Below are 22,364 nucleotides of genomic sequence, written 5' to 3'. Positions count from 1 at the left end.
CACCCAAAACACCCAAATAACCCAGATAAATCACCCAAATAACCCAAAATAGTCAAATAATGCAGATCACCCAAATCACCCCAAATACTCAAATCACCCAAATCATCCAAATAACACAGATCACCCAAATATCCCAAATCACCCAAACCACTCAGATAATCCAGATCACTCAAATAATCCCAATTCACCCAATTAACCCAAAATACTCCAATAACCCAGATTGCTCAAATAATCCAAATCACCCAAATAACCCAGATAACTCAAATAACCCAAAATACTCAAATAACCAAGATCACCCAAAACACCCAAATAACCCAGATAAATCACCCAAATAACCCAGATAAATCACCCAAATATCCCAAATCACTCAAATAACCCAGATCACCCACATAACCCAAAATAGTCAAATAGTCCAGATCACCCAAATCACCCAAAATAGTCAAATCACCCAAATCATCCAAATAGCACAGATCACCCAAATAACCCCAAACACCCGATCACCCAAACCCTGCTGCAGCAGGGAGCCATTCCTCGCTCCATCCCAGCTCCCCCCCTCCCCACACACCCCTCACCCCCTCGGGTGATCCCAAATCTCCCCCTGGTGCTCCCTGGGATGTTGCAAAGAGCCCTCCTGGCTCTGCAGGGAGCCCTTGCATCACGGCTTGGCTCGGAAAAGAGGCTTTAAAAGAAAATCAGAACCAAACAAGCCCTCCCTCGCCTTCCTTTTCATGCCCTGCTCGTGGGGAAAACAAAAGGGAAAAAATAAGAAGAGGGATTAAGTGGGAAAAGCACAGACTGCTCAGAGCAACATGTCTGAGCACATATTTTTAACTTTCATCCAGGGTGAAAAAATAAAAAGAGGAAAACCAGGCTGCTGGTGGAAATACCAGAGGAGCTCAAGTGCTTTGTGCTGGGTCCTGCTTCCCGATGTCCTGCCTGGGCTGGGAATGGGATGGGATGGCTGTGTCCATTGCTGCAGGCTCACAGCAAACAGGGAATCAGGAAATCCTGGAATGGTTTGTGTTGGAAGGGACTTTAAAGTTCATCCCATCCCACCCCCTGCCATGGCAGGGACACCTTCCACCAGCCCAGGTTGCTCCAAGCCCTGTCCAACCTGGCCTTGGACACTTCCAGGGATGGGGCAGCCACAGCTACTCTGGACAAAAATGATGTGCCAAGCTCAATTTGCATATTTTTACACCATTTTAAATGGTTTTGTTACACATGCACAGATTAAAATCACAGATATTCAGGACTGTTGAATTATTGGGGTATTTTCTTCCTCTTGGTCAAAACATTTTCTGGTGCAATTCCCTGTGTCACAGACATTAATTCACTTCACTTACCTTGGTACTGAACCCAACAAATGAGCTTTGGCTGGATCGTATCCCTTAGAAAAACATCCATCCCTGATTTGAAGGCAGCATTTGAAGGCATCCCGAGGGAGAAAGCCAAATTTTCCAGCACTTTCCCCTGTATTCACCAGCATCTTCACCTGGATGTGGCTCAGCCCCTCACTCAAGGTCCTCCAGGGATCCCACAGCCTTTTTGCATCCAGCAAATTCCTAATTTCTGAAGGGAATGACCCCCCTGGCACAGCTCACTCCCCGGGTGTGTCGTGGAGAGGTTGCAAAGCTCATTTTGAGCCTTCAGGTATTTTGATTAAAGCTCATTTTGAGCCTTAAGGTATTTTGATTAAACAAAAAGAACTCAGGAGAGGAAGGTATGTCTGGAGAGCCGGGAATGTGGGGATTAGGGAGGAAGGCAGGAACCACTCTGCTGTTCACAGGACTTTTCAATCAATGGGACACTTAATCTCCTGCGAGGCAAATTCACTTGCAGTTAATTTATTCAAGATGGAACTGGATGAAGAAGTGATTAAGGAGGTTCAGGAAAGAGAGAGTTCAGCTGTGGAAAACTTTAAGTGGGATTGGAGCTCCTTGGAGGGACTGGGACAGAGGGATGGACTTCCAAATGTTTTCCTCCACGCTCGTCACGGTGGAAAAACACCAACAGCGGGAGTGCAAGGAGAGGCAGAAACGGTGGAGGAGTCCACGAGGTGGAGGATGTGGGACCTGAAAATGAGTCCTGGGTCTGCCAGCAGCTTCTGGGCAGCCTCCAGCAAATCATTTGATCAATCTGAGGTTATTTTCCTGGTTTTTCAACCAGCTGAAGAGCTGAAGGCGGCGTGGGATGGCTCTGCTGGGGCTGAGGATCCCACCGGCCACTCCTGCCCACCATGAGCACAGAAAACTCGTGTGCTGGTGACCAAGGGCCACCACAAAACCACTCTTGGGACCAGCAGCTGTGGCTGAGGGCTGGGCAACCTCCAACAGGCCTCAGAGAGGGAGTTTGGGTTGGTGGTTCTTGCTTTATCAAACCAGATCCTTCCCTCGGCTGTGCCCGATGTCCTTCGAGCCGCTCTGGGATGGATCTTCTTCAGCACCACCTTTGGGCTGACTCCCAACCAGAGAGCCACCAGGCTCCTTATTTACTGGTGGGTTTAGGGCATGTTACACCCTTTGCAAGATGGGTTTTACCCACCTGACAAACTATCCCTTGGCAGAAGCATTCCTGGTGGAGCCATCAGAGCTGGCCTCTCGCTCCCAAGTCTCCCCACACTCCCCAAATTACCCCAGTTAATCCACAACCTGCAAAGTACAGAGGTCTATCTCCACATCTGGGGAGTTTTAGGGGATTTTTATCCCCCCCAAAGCAGCAAATCCTTGCTTTGAAGTTTGGGTCCCTCTGCCCCTGCAGCGCCCCAGACCCTGAACGTGAGCTTTGTCCCTGTCCCTGTCCCCTCCTGCCATCCACATGCCACCAACACCCACAAGCAACTCTCAGCTGTTGCTTTTTAAGGGCTGCTCAGTGTTTTCTCTGCTTTCTAACAAACCCTCTCATTACAGAAGGAGACACAAGCCCGCCCGGCGTTCCCGCAGCTGCTCCCTGTGCCACGTCCGGCCGGGAACGTCGCTCCTGATCACCCAGCAAACCCCTCCATCCCCCCCACCACGGAGCAGCCACGTCACAGGAACAGCCCTGAGGGGACCCAGCAGCAGGACAGGGGACAGGCAGGGTCAGAGCCCCGCACGTGGCTGCAGCCATGACACAAAAATGACCAATTTTAGGTCGCTGCCCTAAAATAGCGGCTGAGGGGCGGGTTGGAAAACATGGCTGAGGAACTCCCTGTGCTCAGCACTGAGGAGACTCTCCTATTTTTCCTGGTGTCGTTTCCCCCTTTTACTCTGGGATGCTGCACTAGGGAGGTGTTTACAGCCCTTCTTGGCTCGGTGCTCTCCGAGGGCTGCTCGTGTCCCTCGGCTCTCGTGGGATCCCTGCCTTCCTTTGGGAGGCTTCCAGAGCAAACTCTGGGAATCCAGTTCTCCCCGGGTGGCTCTTGCTTTGCCCAGTCACCCCTTAGCACCAGCAAACAGTGTTTAGGGGGTTCCCCCACCCATGTGCTTCTGGAGGCACCGTTGGGCACCAGCTCCGATGATGTTGCCCAGAAAAGTTATTGATGTCCCATCCCTGGCAGTGTCCGAGGCCAGGTTGGAGCAACCTGGTCTGGTGAAAGGTGTCCCTGCCCATCCAGGACCTGCTTAAGGTCCCTCCCAACTCAAACTAGTCCAGGATTCTCTGGGATCAGGTCAGAGCAGCACAGCCCCTGCTCCCTGGGCAGTGTGTCCATGGGGCAGCTGAGCCATCCCTGCCCTTCCCGTGCAGCCAGGGGGGGACATTTGGTCCAAAGCTCAGCCAACTTCCCAAGAAACAAGCAGGCAGGGAGAGGGAGGGAGTTTTCTGGCTGGAATCAGCCCAGAGAAGCTGTGGCTGCCCCATCCCTGGGAGTGTCCAAGGCCAGCCTGGAGTCACCTGCTCTGTGGAAGGTGTCCCTGCCCACAGCAGGGGGGTGGAACAAGGCGACCTTTAAGGTCCCTTCCAACCCAAACCATTCCATGATTTTCTTGAAAACGAGGCCAAAAAAGGGCCAATCCCTGCAGGCAGGAGATGGGCACCCTGTGCCTGCAGCCCGTGGTGGGAGGGAGTGCCAGGAGCAGCCAGTATCCATGATCCCCACAGCCAGCGTCCATGATCCCCACAGCCAGTGTCCATCATCCCCACAGCCAGCGTCCATGATCCCCACAGCCACTGTTCATGATCCCCACAGCCACTGTTCATGATCCCCACAGCCAGTGTCCATGATCCCCACGCTGCAGTCCTGTCCCCTTCCACCAAAATAATCCGAGCGCTCGGGCAGCGGCCAAACCACAGGAGAATTCCAGCCAAGAAAGCCTCTCTCAGTAGTAGGGAAACAGCAAACCCTGTAACTGTTTTTCCAGATCAGCACAATTATAGCTTGAAATCCAGCAGGCAGATTTTTGCCCTCCCTTCTCCCTCCTCTTTTTCCCCTTGGCCGGGCTCAGACTGGGAACGTCATGTCTGTGCCTGGAGCAGCTGCAGGGATGGGGGTCAGGGCTGCCCCCCTCTCCAGGAACCCTTGGGAAGGGGGGAAACTTCTGAGGGGGCTCACAAGGATGATTTTTGGGTGAGGTTAAGGGAGGTGAGCCCTTCACTGGGGTTTCACAGCTGCAGGACACGAGCTCAGGATGGGGAGGGAGCTCGGGAGCATCCCAATCACTTGACCCACAGATCTGAAGCCCACAGGGACCTGCTCCCCAGTCCTGCCACCTTGCCAGCAGATCAGTGAATCCCTGCCCTCAGCCAGCTTGGGAATGCTGTATTTATTGTTTTTACAGCTTCTGAGGGCTAATGGATGTTTATTCCCAGGGCTTTCCTTCCACAGCCAGTTCTTCTCAAGCTTCATTTTTTGCATAGCTGGAAACCCTCAATCCACAGCCACGGGCTGGTCCTGGCACTCGTGTGGAGCATCCCAGATGCTGCCACTGCCCTGTGGAGACACAGCCAACCCCCTGGACCCCCTTTCCCTCTCCTACTTCTCTCCTGGGATGTCTGGTGGCAATGGGAAGCTGAGGGCAGTGGTTGGAGTTCCTCCCACGCACGTGTGAGAGGAGGGAATTGTCCTTCCTTAGGGAATGACACAGCTCCTGCTCACGGGATGACAGGGAGCAACCAAGACAAACAACTGGAAGGAGATGAAAGATAGAGGGAATTTTTTTTCCCTTTTCCCCCTGCCCTTGGACCCCAAATTTGATGTGATTCCAGTTTGTGTTGGCCGCAAACATCCCTGAGCACTGCAAGAAGAGCACCCGTGGGAGCTTCCACAATTCAGGGACACACAGCCCATGAGAGCTTGTGGAAACCTTTGGTTTGTTTGAATACACTTATTTTGCCCCCCAGAAAATTCCATCCACAGCAACAAACCTGCCTGGATTTGATTCACACCCTAAACCCCCCAAAATGGCCCAAACCAGAACAGAGGGGCAGTGCTGAGCCAGCTCAGCCCTTCAGCTCAACCCCACAACCACCTCCATCCTTCAGCAACTCCCTGAAACCCCTTCCAGGTCGTTTTGCCCCAAAACCAGCAGCACAGGGAGCTCCCATTTCCCCCAAGATGCCCAGCCCTGCGCACTGGGCAAGCTCAGATCCCATAATCCCAAAATCCCAGGAGGCTCCAGGGCCAGGCAGCCACTGCCTGAGCGTTGCTGCACGAGGCCCTGGAGCACTTCAGGATGAGTTTCAGTAACCCTGTTGTCATCTTTTCCATTCACATACTTGCTGAAGGCACCCCCAGCTTAATGAAGAAGAGAGAGAAGGTGTTGAGAGAGAAGTTTGAAAGCCACTTTCAAACTCACCCCCCAAATCCACCAGCTTTTCGAGCACTGTATATCCAAGTGGATTTTTTTTCCCCCCTCCCCTAGAGTTTAATAATCTGAATTCTTTCCTCATGGATTTTCCACTATCTGGGCTGGAATTACAGCCCTCACGTGCAAACAATCTGGGTCCTTCTGCAAAAGCTTCAAGAAAGGGGAAAAACTCATTAAAAAGATACCTGGAGAATATTATCTCTAAGTTTATATACACCTAAATATGCCTTTACACACACCCCCCTACACATATTTTTATATATATATATATATATAAGCTGCTTTGAAACCCTTCTAAACCCATCCACAGCAGCCAAAAGCAGCATTAAAAGGCTCAGACTGAAGGAGAGGTGCCAAAGTCCTCGGATTCCACGCCTGGAATTTGGCAGCCGGGTCCGTGCACGTCGTTGGAACCACACGGAGCTCTGAGATCCCCCTGGAGCTCCTCTGCAGTGGATCCTGCTGAACTCCCCTGGGATGGGATTGAAGGATGCTCATCTGGCCCCTGCTTTCATCTTTCCCTCTCCATTGCTCCTGGAGCTCGGGACAATCCTTATCCTGCTCTCCCTCCACATCCCTGGTTTGGACCACGGAGCTTTGGGGTTGCTCCCTCATTTCTCCTTTAACCAGGGTGAGTCACAGTGGCTTCATTTTTAAACCACGTCCACATATTTAATGGACATTTTGTGCTGCATAACTGCAGATTTAAATAATGCTGGATTTATATTTATATATATATATATATGTATATATATATGTGCATGTGTGGACGCTCCTGCTGTGCAGAGAAAGTCCCTTTTTTCATGCAGAATAACCAAAACCAGAGGAAATTAAATCTCTGTCCTGCCTGATGTTGGCAGGAGAAATGGGAGAACAGACAAAATAAGCCAGGGCTGGTCTTTGCTCCAGTGTCCTGCTGGGAAAAGGGAGGATTTTTATCCCCTTTCACTGATCCCCAGCCCTTGACCACCCCATGGTGGTGGCAGCTCCAAGGCATGAGAAGAAGCATAAGAGACTCCCAGTGGCACAGGAATCGGAGTCCCTCTGCTGGGATCAGGGATAAAACAGCACCTACAGATGCAATTGGGCTGAAAATATTCCCAAAAATGGGTGTTTTTCACCAGTCTCCCTCAGAGAGCTCCCTTTGGGCAGAAATCTCTGCAGGCACTGAACACTCCAGGGTTTCCCTGCTGCTGGTGTTCCCAAGGAAAGCAGGCCCTGAGGGGTGGGAGGGAATTGCACAGGATCCCTCATAAATCCTGGAATGGTTTGGGTTGGAAGGGAATTAAAGCCCATCCAGTTCCACCCCTGCCATGGGCAGGGACACCTCCCAGTATCCCAGGTTGCTTGAAGTCCTGTCCAGCCGAGCCTTGGACACTCCCAGGGATTTGGCTGTTTGGGATGAAATGAGATCTGGAAAAGGGATGTTCTCCAGAAGAAGAGGCAGCAGGAATGTGGTGGCAGAGACACTTGGTTCCTGTTCCTTATCTGCTTCTGAGAACCACGATCCCTGAACATCCTCTCATCCTGACCTGGCAGAACCTCTGGAGCCTCTTGCAGGAGCCAGAGCAAACAGCACCGAATTTTTTGGGGTTTTGGATCCGTTCCCAATGGAAAATATTTCACATTTTGTTCATTTTGCACATGAGGAGCTCCTGTGCCCCGAAGCATCCGATCGAGTGCCCTGGAGAGCACGAGCCCACCCCACCATCCCAGACACCCCCTGGAGCAGCTGAGGGATGGAGACACCAGGCTCCCTTGGGAATCAGGCACATGGGAACACCCAGATGTGCTCCAGCACTGCCAGGAGGGAACTGAGGATGGCAGACTTCAGGCCAGGGAGAGGAACATCCTCTGTGCCACCAGCTCCTCACCCAAGGTCCAGCACAGGACCTTGCAGGGATTTCTTTCATTCACTGGAATGACCCCACAGCTGTGTTTAAGCTCCACTGACTTTGGCCATGACCTGTCTAAAATTCTTTAGCCCTAAAAAAGCAATTTTTCTGGGTAAATAGCCACATTCTCAAGCAAAGGAAAGGTGGAGGGCTCTGTCCCATCCAGATGTTTCTGGATTCCTGAGTGTAAGCTCGCTTGGGAAACAGTCCCACAGCACAGGTTCATGGACAGGGAGGAGGAAAAACATCTCAAGAGGTCACCTGCTCCCTGGCAGGGCCCCTCTGGGATGCAGCTGGGAGCACCAGAGCCCCCCAGCCCTGGGGCTGCAGCATCAGCATCACCCCCTTAGTGGGATGCAAAATTCCACTCGGGAAAACCACACAATCCCTGCAGCAAACAGGGCTCGGAGCCAGCGGAAAGGGGGCCCACAACTGATCCCAAAATTCCTTCCCATTGAAACATCAGCTCAGCTTGAGGACACAGGACGAGATCCAGTCCCGTGTCCCCCACCAGCACCAGCAAAGGGCACGAAAAGGCACAGCAGGTTTGATTCCTGAATTCCAGGAGTATCCGTGGGCATTCATTATGTGTTTTCTTGGTGCCTCAAGCCTGGCTGTTGCCCACCCTGGGGCAGATCCTGCAGGAATGGAGGTGCAGGGAATTCCCTGGGCTCCCCACAGCATCCAGCACCGAGGGGCTCTGCCAACATCTGGGCAGGATCCCTCGTGGGGATCAGCCCTGGCAAGCAGCAAAACCCCCCACGAAACCCAAAACCTGGGCAGGGCCCACCCAAGGCTCATCTCACGTTCCTGACAGACACAGGCAGGGCTGAGCACTTCTGCAGACCCGGCTCTGATGGGAACTCCAGAAAACGGGATGGCCCCGACCCAAAACCCGGGTGGGTTTCCAGCAGTGTCCGAGTCCAAGGGGCTCCAAGGAGTGAGGAACCTGCCTGGAGCAAAGCCCTGTGCACGGGAGGCAGATGGGCAGGAGCCAGGACACCACCCTCTGTATACAACCCTACCAAAATATCCCGTTATCCCCTCCCAAAACTCCGCTTTTTGAAAGGAAAAGGGTTTCCAGGCTCTGCTTTGCTCAGCACCACCACGAGCAAACCTCAGTTTCCCCCAGAGCCACAGCTCCTCCCACCCCAAACTGGGGCTCAGGTGGAGCAGGAGGAGACCAGCCAGCGTTTTGGGAGGGTTGTTTTGGATTCCCCCCCCTCCAGAGCCCAGCCCAGAGCTCACTCACCATTTCTGGCCCCCGATGTCGTGCTGCTGCACCGTGTACCCAAAATAGGCCTCCTTGGAGCCAGCGATGATTTTGGGCCTCTTGGTGTCAATGTTGAAGGTGTCACTGAGCCCTGGGAGAGAGGAGAAGGATCCTGTCAGCCAAGGGCTGGGCTGGGAGGAGAGAACACCCCTTGGCTGTGCTCACACACAGGTCACCCCAGGGGTTGGAGGGTCTCCACCCATGGAGATACTCAAACTCCAACGGGACACAGCCCCAGCAACCTGGACTAGGTGACCTTCAGAGGTGCCTCCAACCCCAACCACCCTGGGAATGCTGCTCCCTCAAGCTGTATAACATGCCTTGGGATGGTCCTACATGAGCCAGGGGTGGTTTGAGCCCCTGTGGCACAGAATTCCCACGCCACCAGGACAGAGAGGAGGCTGCGAGAGCCAAAGCACCTCAGACCCACCTCACCTGGAGCCACCCAACACTCCTCTGCCCATCCCTGAGCCCCCAGGGGGTTTCCAGCCCCAGGGCTGGAGCTTTAAGCAGGATCATTGAGGGTTTAGAGGCCACAGCTGCACAAGCCCTTCCCCACCCACCTGCAAAGCTCATCCACCAGCTGATCCTGATGGAAAAGGGGACCTGCTGGGGCCAGAGTGGGCATGGGAAGGAGAAAGGAAAGCATCCTCCTCCTCCTCTCTGACATGTCTTCAACCCCCTGCCATGGATGATGCTGCTCTGGGACACTTTGCTGCTTCAGCTGAGGTGGAGATGGTCCCCACCACATCCTCACACCCCCAGCAGGGATCACGGGCTGGGGGGACATGGAAAATGTGTGGCCACAGCAGATGTGCCCCAGTTGGAACCCATCCCCCTCTGCCCTGAGGGGTTTGCAGCCCCAGGGATCCAAAGCTGGGAGTCATTTCTCCCAGGTGAGAAGCTGGTGCTGCTTTGTTAGGGAGAGGCAGCTCCAGAGGGGGATGTCCCTGAGGATGGATGCTCAGAGCTGGACAGGGTGGTTTTTGGGCTCAGTCCTCTCCCCAGGAGAGACACCCCTTCCCACAGGACACCAGGAGCAGGATCCCTGCCCACAGCATCCCATCTCCACGAGCCTGCTGCTCACAGCCCACCCGGGACAAACTCCAGGAGCAGTTGTCCGGCCAGGGAGCAATTTCTGGGGGGTTCTTCTGGCAGCTCCTCCCTCTGTGAGGAGCCAGACCCAGCAGTGAGGTGGGAAGTCAAGGTGCCAAGGGAATCCTGCCAGGACTGGGATGTTTTGGGAATGCTGGAGGTGCTTCTTTGCCCATCCCTGGGTGCAGGAGCTGCCAGAGCCCCCCTGGCTGCATTCCATGGAGGAATTAGCTGGAGGCAAAGACCCCTGGATAGGGGTAAGAGCTCCATCCATGCCAGGGAGCTCTGGCACTGCGTTGTCTCTGTTACAGGTCCCAGGTCCCTGGGTCCATGTCCATGGCTTCCAAGCCACTATATCCCATCTTTATCCAGAGACAGACACACTTTGGCTCAGACCAGCAGCACCCTCAAACCCTCCATAGATGCAAATGCTTTGTGTTTTATACAATCAAGTGGTTTTTATACAATCAAGTGGTTTTTCCTTACTATTATTTCCCCCAGGGGGTTGTTTAAGCACAAAGGGACATCATCCAGGTCCCAGGAAGGAGCTGGAAGCTGCAGGGATGGATAGGGATGAGCCAGGATATCGTGGCTTTTCATTCCCACTTGGACAGAAAGGAGCTGCTGGATGATTCATGCAAAGAAAAGATCCTTCTTAAGAAGGGCTGCAACAGCAACAGAAGGCTTGTGGTTGGTATTTACAGGGACATAAAGGAGTTGTCAATAGGAGAGGATGGGAATGCTGCTCCCAGGCAGAAAAATTCAGGAGGGAGAGTGTTTTGAAGGGTAGGAATGTCAGGGATAAAGCTGATTTTTGCAGGCATGGGAACGAATCTGCAGCTTTGGCTCCATGAGGAGGGAGCAGCACAGTCCAGCCGAGGAGGGCTGAGGTGAAGGAGCCTCCTGATCCTACAAAAAGAAATTCTAGAAAGCAGGGATCAGGAAAAAATAAAAAGAAAAAAAAGAAAGGAGACACGGATGAGAGCCAGCATATTTTGTGGTACATTGACCTAATTTAACACTACAAAACAAATTAAAACCTCCTCTGAGTAACTGATACCCGGGGGAGAAACACAGCGTGGGACTGGGCATGGGAGCAGTGATGGGCAAGGGCAAGGGGGAGGATTTGGGGGGCTGGGAGCACCCTGGGGTGTCACTGCTGCCACCAGAGAGACCCTGGATCTGGCTGGAAAACCCACTGGAAAAGGGGGGACTTTTGGGGAAGGGGTTTTGTGTTTCCAGCAGGTTCAGTTCCAGGTTGTGTAGAAGCCCCTCGGGTGCAGAGCGAGTGTCGGGGGGATGGGATGGGTTTCCAGCTGATTTATTTCTGCATTAATCACAGTTTCTCTGATTTTGTACCACAGAGGGTTTTGGGGAGTGGGAGCACAGGGATAAGTTGGGGAATCCCATCCCATGGCTCCTTGGTTTAGGACCACATCGTGGAGCTGCAGCAAAAGGCAGCCAGGACACGGAAAACAACATAAACCCTCGACTAAACAGCAGAAATATTCCCTGAAGTGGGAAATCTCTGAGCTGGGGGAAGAGCTGTGAGGGACATCCCAGCCACAGCAGGCACCAGGCACTGGGGAAGGGGATGGGGCTGGAAAAGCAGAAAGATCTGGGAGCAAAGTCTCCAGACACTGGACAGCAGAGGGGAGGGATGTCCAAACCGTGGGTGCACTCGAGGCACAGAGAAACCAAACAAAGACAGAGAATATTTAAACTGGCTCCAGCTCGTGGGAGCTTTAGGAGGGGTTGTCAAGGACATTTAGCAACCCTGAAGAGCCCAAGCTCATTTTCTTGTCAGGAGTGACATCACTGTCATAAATAAGTGACCAAAAGCCACATGTTTTGCTTGTGAGGCCGCCAAGGCAGGAAACCTCAAATTCCTCCGCTCCGAGCTCGGAGCTTCTGTCGTGTCCAAACTTTTGATTCTTGTCAGGTCGAAGACTGAAAAGAGGAGAAAATAAGACACATTTTGGGAAACAATGATGGGAATAAAAGCCACCTTTCCTGCCAAAAAGGATAAAAATAAGTCCTCCTTGTAAGGGAAACCTCTGGGAAGGAGACGGTGGGTCCCGGTGCCGTCCTCCTGCCTGGATCCTTCGGGCAGGCAGTGGGATTCACAGCTGGAAAGGGGGCTCTGGAAAGGTGCCTGGCAGCACTATGGTGCCCCAAGCCTGCTTTTACTTCCATGAGAAGTTTGAGGCTCTATTTTACTTCCTTTGCTCCAAAGCTTTCTGATTCCAGGAGCTGCGAGCCAGGCGCCGGAGCTGCCGGAAGAGTTTCCCTGGTTTTATTTGCCTGTGAGGGAAATGCAGGCAATATTTTTAGCTGAATCATGCAAATCCAGCCTTTTTCATTCACCTCCAGCACTGTCACAGCTCGAGAGGGAGCTTCTGGAGAGAGGCTGAGCCAACACGGAGCAGTGACACTTGGGAAAAGATCCCAACGTGTCCATCCCATGGGATTCCATGTCATATATATGGGGCACTGCAGGTGACACAAGGAAAACGGTGTGAATGGGACAGGAGAGGAGCACGTGCCATGCCAGGCTCTTGCTGCCCTGCAGGGATGAGCCAGCTGCTCACTGGAGGAGCCTGGCAGTGCATGGCAGAGGGAAAGATCCCGTCTGCCAAAAACCTGGAGCGTGCCGGGGTCAGGCAGCTCCGTCTGGCACCTCCAAACTGGCCCTGCTGTTCTCAGTCCCATTCCTTCTCCTCACTCAAGCCCATAAGGAGTGGGCAGTGGGTCCATGGATGTGATCCCTGCCCCCTCAGCATCCCTGGGGATGCCACTGGTGACCGAGCACCAGGCTGGGCTCCTGTGATTCCATCCCCATCCCCATCCTCACGTGGGATTTGGTGGCATCAGATGCTCCTTTGCATCCCATCACTTGTTCTTTCCCCGGGATTGAAATATTTGGTTGAACAAGGAAATCTTGAAGCTTGATAAAGGATATTCAGGCAAAAGCTGCAAGAAGGAGCAGGATGAGCCACGTGTCCTCGTGCTTCCCTCCAGCTTTAATTCCCACGAACCCCTCTGTGCCAGACGAGATGCTGACAGCCCCCAGCTCCTCTCCATGTCCCTATCTCAAAGCCAGCATTTGTCATCAGCTATTAGGGAACAGCCCAGGCTTTGGTGGCTGCAGCAGCAGGGGATGGAGAGCCAGGGAATGCTGAGGATGAACAGAGGGATCAGTCATTCCCGGCTCGTGTGGCGGAACATTCCTGCTCACCCACAAAATCCCTGACAAACAGCTCCGGGGCTGCAGCTACACAGGTACCTTGTGCTTCCAGAATTCCAGCTTTCTGGGCCCCCCAAAGCTGGGGAGGAGCTGTTTGATGGCCATGTTTTGCAGCCCTAAAGAACTCATGGATTGTTCATTTGTGATAACGCCAGTCAGAGATAAACAGTGGCAGATCTTCCACTGCCCCTTTCCCAGGAAAACACCAGGAAAGCCATGGGTTAGGGCAAGGTTTGGCTTCTCAAATAAATACCTTGAGGGGGGTAATTTATTGGATCTTTGCAGGCCAAGCCTTGGCCAGTGGATGGACAATGGGGAGGGGGGGTCCCTCTCAGCTGCACTGCTGGGGCTCTGCAGTCACCCAAAATTAAGTCTCCACCATCAAAACCTGGACTGGAGGGTCCTTAAGAACCCCTCTGGCCAATCCCAAATGTGCCACGTGGAGCCAGCACGATGGTTTTGTCACCTGGTGACCCCTGGGAGAGGGAAGGAGCCAACTGCCTTCTCTGGGAAACCAAACTGGTGAGGGAAAACTGCTGCATGGTCTGACCCAAGGGCACCTCAGGGCATCCTTCCCAGATCCTTTGGGAAGCCCTTCCCCACCAACACCCAGTGTCAGTGCCCAGCAGGACCCACCCACAGGAGGGGTTTATGAGCAGCAGTGGCTCAGCACCCCTGGGCTGGGCTCTGTCAGTCCAGGACTGTGTCCTGCTTGCACCAGAGCCTCGGGGAAGAGGAACCAGCCTGTTCTGAAGTTTAGGGACACCCTGGATTATCCCAGGATGGGTTTTGGGCAGGGAGATGTCACTGGGATCCCTGGCTCCTGGACAGTCCTGGTGCCTCCAAGGACTCCCAGCTCTAGGACAAGGCAAGAGCAGGGACAGAGCCCACGGTCAGGAGGTTCCCCAGGACCAAAAGAGAGAGAGCCAGGGGAGGGATTTCCCTCGGGCAAAGCACCCAAGGGTTCGTGCCAGGACAGGCAGCGCTGCCTGCACAGCAGAGAGACCATTCCCAAGGATGCACATCCCACCCTGGCACCCTCAGCTCAGCCCAGAGCCCGGGGGGGTCCCACACCACACAGACTGCTTGGGATGCAGTGTCCAAACCCCAGCGTTGGGCTCAGCAAAACACAGTGACCAGTGGCCACCACACACCCCATGCTGGGACCAGAGGGGAGCACCAACACCCCTGGCTGGCACACAGGGCTGGGAGAGACCCCCTGGGCAGGGACAGCTGGAGTGGGCAACACTGTGGGCACAAACCCCCGTGGGTGCAAACCCCTGGGTACAGAAACTGCTGTGGGCAGAACCATCCAGGGGCACAAACACTCAGGGATGGAAATTCCTGTGGGCTGAAACCCCCATGGGCAGAAACATCCAAGGGCAGAAACACTCCAGGATGGAAACATCCACGAGCAGCCACATCCATGGGCAGAAACATCCATGGGCAGAAACATCCATGGGCAGAAGCTCCCATGGCAGAAACACTCGAGACTGGAAACCACTGTGGGCACAAACCCCTGTGGGCAGAAACCCCTGGGTACAAAAAACACCGTGGGCAGAAACTCCCGTGGGCAGGAGCCCCCGGATACAGAAACCCCCCGTGGGCAAATCCACTCGCAGGCAGGATTCCCCCCAGCCCAGGGCAGGGCAGAGCTGCCCGTGTGCCACATCCCCGAGTTCCTTCTGCGGTGCCCACCCTTTGTGTCCGAGCAGCGTCTCCCCGGGGGGGTTTCCCCCCACGGGCCGTGGGCAGGGCAGGGCTGTGCCCTCCCCTCAGACAGCCCCGCGCTGGCCACGGGCAGGGCACAGATGGTCCCCATTAACCGAGCAAAGCAGCTCCGCCGCCGCCGCCGCTTGAAAGGATCCGCCACCAGAGAGGGGAAAAAAAAGCAAAGCAGCCATAAAAAAAAAAACCAACAAACCCAACCAGCCTGGCGCGCGTTTCCACCAGGATGTTTGGGAATGCTTGGCTGGGGGAGGCGTGAGCCCGTGGCCGCGCTCCTGGTTTGGGGAAAAGCTTTCCCCCCCCCCCTTTCAGCCCAGTTTGGCAGCTCCGAGCCCGGCTGCGTGCGGGAGGATGCCAGACGGGATCGAAACGGGAATTACCGGTGCTGGGACACTTTTCCGCAAGAAGAGAGCCCTAACGAGCCGGCAAGGAGCATAAAAATCCATTCCCTCTCCCATCCCAGCCCCCGGCAGCTCGCCCCGCACGGGATAAGCTGCAGGCTCAGCTCCCGGAGCCAAACTCTGCCTAAAACCCCTCTTAATTTATTTAAACCCGAGCAATTTTCTTTTGTGCAACAGAACGAACCACCTGTGGGGCGCGACGTTAGTTCTAAATAAAAGGGTCGTTAGTCTGGGGGGTTTTCTTCCCCCCGCCATCCGATGCTTCAGGAAAACACCAATTAATCCTGTTCCTCCAGCCGAGGAGGGGGGTCGGGCGCTGCCCACCCGCCCGCTCGGTCCTGAGGAGCCCATCAAGGATCTCCATCCCTCCCAAGCAGCCTCCTCAAAGGCTCCCACCTCCCTCCCTCCCGCTCCCGGCAAAACTTTTCCAAGAGCCTCATTAACCTTGGGCTTTCTCCAGCACCTTTCCCGAGTCAGTATAAATTATTCCCGGTGGGTTTCGCCTCGTTTGAGGAATTGGGGTGGGCGCAGAGGGCACTTACCGGGCAGGAGGCAGAGGGAGCAGGCGAGGAGCATCCCGCTGGGAAGGGCCATGGGAGCTGCCCCGCTGCCCGGCCCGGAGCATCCGCGGGGGCAGCCGGCCAGACTGGTAGCGCCTCTATCCCAGAGCCCTTTCCTTATCCCAGCCTTTCCCGGCTCCCTGACAGGAGGCGAGCATTGGGAGGGAGTGGGAGGGACGAGAGGACTTGGAGGAGGTGCAGCAGGAGCGGCCGGAGCGGGGACAGCCCTCGCCCAGCCCGGCACCCTTTAGGGAGCGGCTTCCCGGGGAGCTGTGCCAGCCGGGAATTCCAACCCCACGGCAGCGTCCTCTCCCTGTGCCGCCGCACCGGGGTCTCCTGGGGACCCCTCGGCCCGGGGGGGGCTTGGGGATGGAAGGTCTTCAAGGGGTCACCGATGGTTGTGGGGTGTCACCTCTGCTGGGCGTCACCTTTGCTCAGGTGCCACCCCCGGCTGGGCACCATCCCTGCTCAGGTGCCACTCCTGGGGTGGAAAAGAGTGACACCAGTGCCCACGGCACCCAGGAGGTGGCTGCGATGCCACAGGGCACCACAAAGCTCTGGGGCAGCTGGGCAGAGCCTTTAGTTTGCCCTGCACCCACCCGGGCACGGGCAGTGCTGGTGCCCAGGAGAGCCCGGCTGGGAAACCACGGCAAAGGGGCAGGAGAAAAACTGCCAAGGAGGGTTTTATCCCTGTCCTTGGGCACGGTGGGGGCTCCTGTTCCACGCAGGGCTTGGCTCAGGGTCCCCACAACAGCCACCCCTGGCACTGAGGTCCCTCTGGGCTGGGCTGAGCACCCCGAGCACCCCAAATATATGACACAGGAGAAGTCCATCAGCACCCCAGGGTGGCACCTTCTCCCTCCATCCTCTCCCTCACAGGGCTGGTGGCACCTTTTGGAGCTGATTCCCAGAGGCAACTCCAGCTGGAGCTCAGCTCTGGCCGTGGTTTTGTGGCCAGCTGGGGTGGCTCCAGGGGGAAGGGGGACCAGCCACATCCTCACTCCCACTTTTTCCAAGCAGGAATGATCAATCCAGGCTTTGGTTTAGTGTCAGACAGCAGATGTGACCCAGGAGATCCTTTCCTGTCCAATCCATCCCAAGCATCTGTGAACAGGAGCATCTCCACAGTCAGCTCTGATGGAGCTGGGTGGGAAGAGCAAGGAAAGGTCCTTGGTGGAGCATTATCCCTTTTCCCACCCAGCTGAGAGCAAAGATATTTTGGGATGAGTCCAAACAGCAACGTCTCTGTCTACCAAGTGTCTGTCAGACAGTTTGGGGGCTGCAGGAGGGAGATAAATCCTGCTCAAACACTCTTGGATGAAAGAGTGTCTGGGAGATCCAGGGTTTTTTTTTTAATTCTTCCCTCTTCCCTCCCAAAAATATACATTTGAGGTCTGCAGGAGGGAGAGGACACATGGCTGGGACACAGATCAAAGCAGCAGGAGGATCCAAAGGGGTGTGGAGATGTGGATGCTCCTCAGCTTGTTTGTGCAGTGCTCCTTCCACCAGCAAAATGCTGCCTGACAGAGATTTCCAGCTCTTAACTACATTTCCCAGCTGGTTTTCCCCTATAAAACTCAGGAGCAAAAAACATTTCAGGGGGGGTAGCAACAACTTTAAGGGACGAGATGAATTTCTGAGTTGGTGAAAGTCAGTTTTTTAGGGACTAAAAAGCTCAGACAGGAAGCTCAGCTGTGATTTAAAGCAGAGTAAGCACAGAGGGAGGGATCCCTGAGAAGTGGATGCTCCCAGCAGAAGTCCCAGCCCTGCAGCTCCTGCTCCCAGCCCAGGGCATGGCAGGGGAAATCCCTTGCTGGGAACTAAACTCTCCCAGGCAGCTGGAAGGCAAGCTGGTTTTCCATGAAAAATAAATACATTTTCAATAGAATACAAAAAACCTCCGAAATCTCAAAATTTGCCTCTCGCCTCAGTTTTCCAGAGGGGGTATTTGGAAGCAGGTCGATGGAACCAGCTGGATCAAAGGGATTTGGGGGGTGAAACAGCACCAGAAAAAGGGTCCTGGGCCCGGTGTTGTGCTTCCCCTGAGGTCTCAAGCACAACATTTCCCAAGTTAAAACACTGCATGGAAAACCAAGCGGCAGCAGCTGCTCCTGCCTCCAACTGCCTGGCCTGGAAACCAGCGGAAAGTTGGATTTACTGGGATCTGCTGTCCCACTCCTGCCAAAGGATTGGCCTCGGGAGGTTTCTCTGCACCGACCATAGTTCCTGTGCAGCAAAGCAGAAGGAAAAACCCCGGGAGATGCTTTTGGGGGTCACGAGAGATGCGAAGTAAAAAGGGTGTGAGGGACGCCTGGAATGGTCACAGAGCCATTTGCAAATCCCTGGGGGAGGATTAATCCAAATTGGACCTGACTGGGATGAACTGAACCGAATTTCCACAGAACTGGCTTAAAATAAGAAGTCACTCAATTGGCTGCATCTCTCCTCTGCTGAGTTATCAGAGCTCACCCTTGGACATCTCAACACGACCCAACCCTTGGCACGAGCGGGAAGTGCCAGGCAGGACTTCAAAGGAGAAGAGCTGTGCTCTGATAGGGTTGATGCAACCCTTCCAAAATGTAAACAGCTGTTGGGGGGGGGGAGTGATGGATGGGGAAAGAAAAACCCAAAGAAATCAGTGGATTTCAAACCCTTGCAAAAAGTTGCCGTGGGGACGTCCCGTGACACGGGGCAGGGACTCCTCCGTGGGCTCCTCGCTGGCCAAAAAGCCAGGGAAGAGAGTTTTCATGGATCCATCATGTGATATTAATCCTGTAAAAAGAAAAAAAAAAAAGAGCTGCCTTCCCGCTTCATTTTTTTGGATCCTGCTTGGATTTCAGGGCTGTTCCATCCAGCCCAGGGATCTCTTTCCAAAATCTCTCCGCCCGCGGCGGCGTGGAGACGGAGAGACCCACATGTGCTGCCACGGGGTGAGCCCCAAACCCAGCTGAAGGAGGGGCATTTTGGGGTGTTCTTAGGGTTTTTTGGGGGGTTATTCTGGTTGTATCCCCTCTCCCAGCTGCAGTGAAGGCAGCAGAAGGGGGGTGGTTTCCACATGAGCACCGTGAGGGACAAAGACCATTCGCTGCCTCATGGGACCAACACGTGCCAACCACCTCCAGCAGAGACCAGCAGAGCTCCAAACAAACAGCCAGACCCTTGGAAGTGCAGCAGGAACAGATTTGCTGGGAGCTCTCCCTGGGATCTGAGCTAGACCCACCAGGGCTGGTCTAGTGGAAGGTGTCCCTGCTCGTGGTGGGGTTGGAACGAGATGGTTTTAAGGTCCCTTCCAACCCAATCCATCTTGGGATTCCATGGATTTCTTTATGTTGGGTTTTGCTGGCTCAGAGCCAGGATTCTGGGCTTGGCAGGTGCTTGCAGGGTCCATCCCCACCAGTGTGTCCCACCAAAACCAACCCAGGGAGAGCAGCACCAAACCCTCGGGGCCCTCCACCAGCCAGGAATAAATCAGTGGAGAAAGTGAGATACAAACCAGTTTTGTCCTTCAAAGAGAGCAAAGCAGCAGCTTTTGGAGGGGAACAGCAGCTCTCAGCTTCCAACCCTGACAGATTCTGGCTCCCCAGGAAAGTTTCTGCTCGTGGCTCAGATGTCTGATGTTTGTGATTAAAAAACCCTCTTATTTTCTCTGCAAACCTGAGAGTTTCCAAGGAAAGTGTCGGTGCAAACTAAGGCTTGTGCACCTTGGAGATGATCCATGCTCTGTGTCCAACCCCACTGGGCTTAATCCACCCCATCCCTCCAGCAGGACAAAACCCAGGAGCTGCACCTGAGCCCCGGGAAAGGTTTTTACCTCCCCAACCATCAGCATTTCCTGCAAATTCCATCACAAGTGGTCAAAAGCAAGGAGAGAAGAGGCAGGGATGCTTTCCATAAAGGGCAGCAAGTTCAGCTGGCTGCAGAAATAATCATGGAATTAACAGCCATTCCCAAAGGGAAGATCTCGTGTCTTCCAAATTAACATCCTTGGATGGACTCCTTATGAAATCTGGATGAGGAGAAAAGCTGCACTGACCACGGCCTTGCAGCTGGTGTGGGGGTGACCCTGTGCTCCAGGGATGGACCAGGAACAAGCCTTTGTCCACTGCTGAGGTGGAAAAGCCTGGGGATAGCTGTAAATTAGTCATAGAATCCCAGAATTGTTTGGGTTGGGAGGGACTTTAAAGATCCGGTTCCAACCCCCACCCCCGCCAGGAGCAGGGATGACACCCACTAGAACTTCCACCCCTGCATCCAAATCCCAGCCTGAAGCCTCCAAGCCTGACATGAGCTCCCTGCCCTCCATCCCGAGGTCAGCCCAGCACTTCCCTGTAGGTTTTCCCACGTCTGCTCAGTTTTTCCAGCCTCCAGCAGATGCCTCCTCGAGCCTGACCTTCGGAGAGGGTGTCATGCGTTGGATGCTTCTGCCTCTGGAGTTTTGGAAGAATTAAGTTAGAAACAAGGAATGTAAACAGAGGCCAGGAATGAAAACAAAATTCTGAATTCCCCGAGACAAATGGAGGAAGCTGATGGTGATGTAGGAGCTGCTCCCGGCTCTGGAGTGCTCCCAGGGGGCTTCTCCCACCTTTTAGGGAAGGAAGGATGCAGGTTGGATGCTCGGGAGCACCAAACACCGCTCCAAACCTGGGTCTGGAGGAGGATTTGTCACCCCTGGTGACAGGGAGCAGCTCCAAGCTGTTGCCTGGAGCACGTGGCTCATCCTCACTCCTGGCCATGCCGGCTCTGCTGAGCTCAGAGCTCTGGAGACTCGGTTGTCCAAAACAAAAGCTGCTGGAAAAACAGCCAAGCAGGCTCTGCAGAGCCCCAGCTCAGCCCCTGGCCAGGCCACAGCCTGTCTGCCCCAGCACGAGCCTGCAGTGACCCAGAGTGTCCCACCTCGGGATGCTCCAGGGTTATTCCTGTGCCCCGGGATTCTCCCAGCGCTTGGGACCAGAGCAAAGTGCCAGCTGGGATCACTCTAGGTCTGGGGAAGCAGCAGGAGAACAGGAAAGGGAGATAAAAAAAGAAATCACAGAATCCCACATTGGTTTGGGCTGGGAGAGACCTTAAAGATCATCTAATTCCATTCCAGGGACACCTTCCACTCCATGGAGGGGCCTGAATCAGCACCCACAGGGACCAGGAAAATCCCAAATTATGTCCAAGGGTGATGCCCAACATCTACCTCCCTGCTCTGAGCATCCTCCACCTGGCCTTGCCATCCCAGGCAGGCATAGGGACACTCCCATCCACCCCCTGCTCCAGGAAAACCAAGGCTGGCACAGCCACAACCAACACCCAGCTCCAGAACCAACAGCAGGGGATAAAACCTCCACCAACCCCAGAGAAACTCCTCCAGGGAAGAGGAGCTCCAGAGATCCACTGGCTTTGCTTTTTGGTCTTTTTTTTTCCCCCCCTCAAAAAAAGAAGGAAGTAATTTAACCTCTGGAAAGTGGAGACTTGGCACCTCTGCTGTGTTTGGAAGAACTCTGGCCCTCGGCTCCCAGCACTCAATTAGCAGAAGCTGCATTTATTTATTAACCAAGCCAAAGTGCTTCTCTGCTCCTCTTCCCTGCCACCAACCTTGTGAGGGGCCAGCTCTGAGGGGGCTCAGGGCTGAGCTTGGTGGCCAAAACCCCCCCCAATTATATTTTTTTTTACAAAAACACACCCAAAACCTACCAGCTGAGATGTTCCCTGGGGGGTGTTTCTGGTTGTGTTGGCACAGCCACGACCCTTCACCCCCAAGCAGGGGATTTTACCCCCCAAAAGCAGCTTTGGGGAGCACATTCCAACCCCTCCTCGAGGATCTCCAGAGCCACAGGACCCCAGGGAAAGGCAGGGAATGGCAGAGGAGGAGCAGGAGCTGCAGGGATGGGGTGTCCCCCCCTATTTAAGGCCTCTCCTCCCTTTTCCCCCAATCCAAGGCTCCCCAGGTGTCCCACAGCGTCCCCACAATCCACTCCTGCTCCTGATTCCCTATTTACAGCCCTCTCACTGTAGAAGTGTTTCCAACCTGGGAATTTCTTTGTTTACTTAGCCAGCATTAATTTTTCTGTCTATTTTTTTCAGTCTCCCCCTCTTTATTTCTTACTCTGAATGAACAAACCCCCACCCTGCCTGGATAATGAGTTATTAGGAAGAATCCCTTGGGATCCTCAGCTTGTGCTGGATAACTGTGGGCAGAATTCCTGGTCTGACCTGTGGCATTCCCTGTCTAGACCAGTTCCCAGGTACCACAGTCTGGATTTTGGGATTAAAAAAAAAAAAAAATCACATGCTTGGGGTTTTTCCCTCTAAAAGAAGAGCTGGCTGGATCCCTGGGAATAATCTCTGGGAAAGTCCCTGCATCACTTAACCCCCTCTCAAACCAAGAAAGTGG

The 22,364-nt window shown here is 54.2% G+C and overlaps 1 protein-coding gene across 1 annotated transcript in view; it reads right to left on the bottom strand.

The window, feature by feature from the left end:
* Positions 1 to 16,122, bottom strand: part of ITGA11 (integrin subunit alpha 11) — a 47,086-nt gene extending 30,964 nt beyond the window's left edge. The window contains exons 1-2 of the mRNA XM_017830271.1: positions 15,968 to 16,122; positions 8,934 to 9,045 (exon numbers count right to left, since the gene is read on the bottom strand). Of these exons, the coding sequence (XP_017685760.1) occupies positions 8,934 to 9,045; positions 15,968 to 16,019 (164 nt within the window). The 5' untranslated portion in view covers positions 16,020 to 16,122. The remainder of the gene's footprint in view (positions 1 to 8,933; positions 9,046 to 15,967) is intronic.
* Between the last annotated feature and the right edge of the window lie 6,242 nt (positions 16,123 to 22,364).

The sequence above is a fragment of the Lepidothrix coronata genome, unplaced genomic scaffold, assembly GCF_001604755.1.
Source record: "Lepidothrix coronata isolate B3197 unplaced genomic scaffold, Lepidothrix_coronata-1.0 Scaffold176, whole genome shotgun sequence".
Lineage (NCBI taxonomy): Eukaryota > Metazoa > Chordata > Aves > Passeriformes > Pipridae > Lepidothrix > Lepidothrix coronata.
This window is presented reverse-complemented; position numbering and strand designations above follow the sequence as displayed.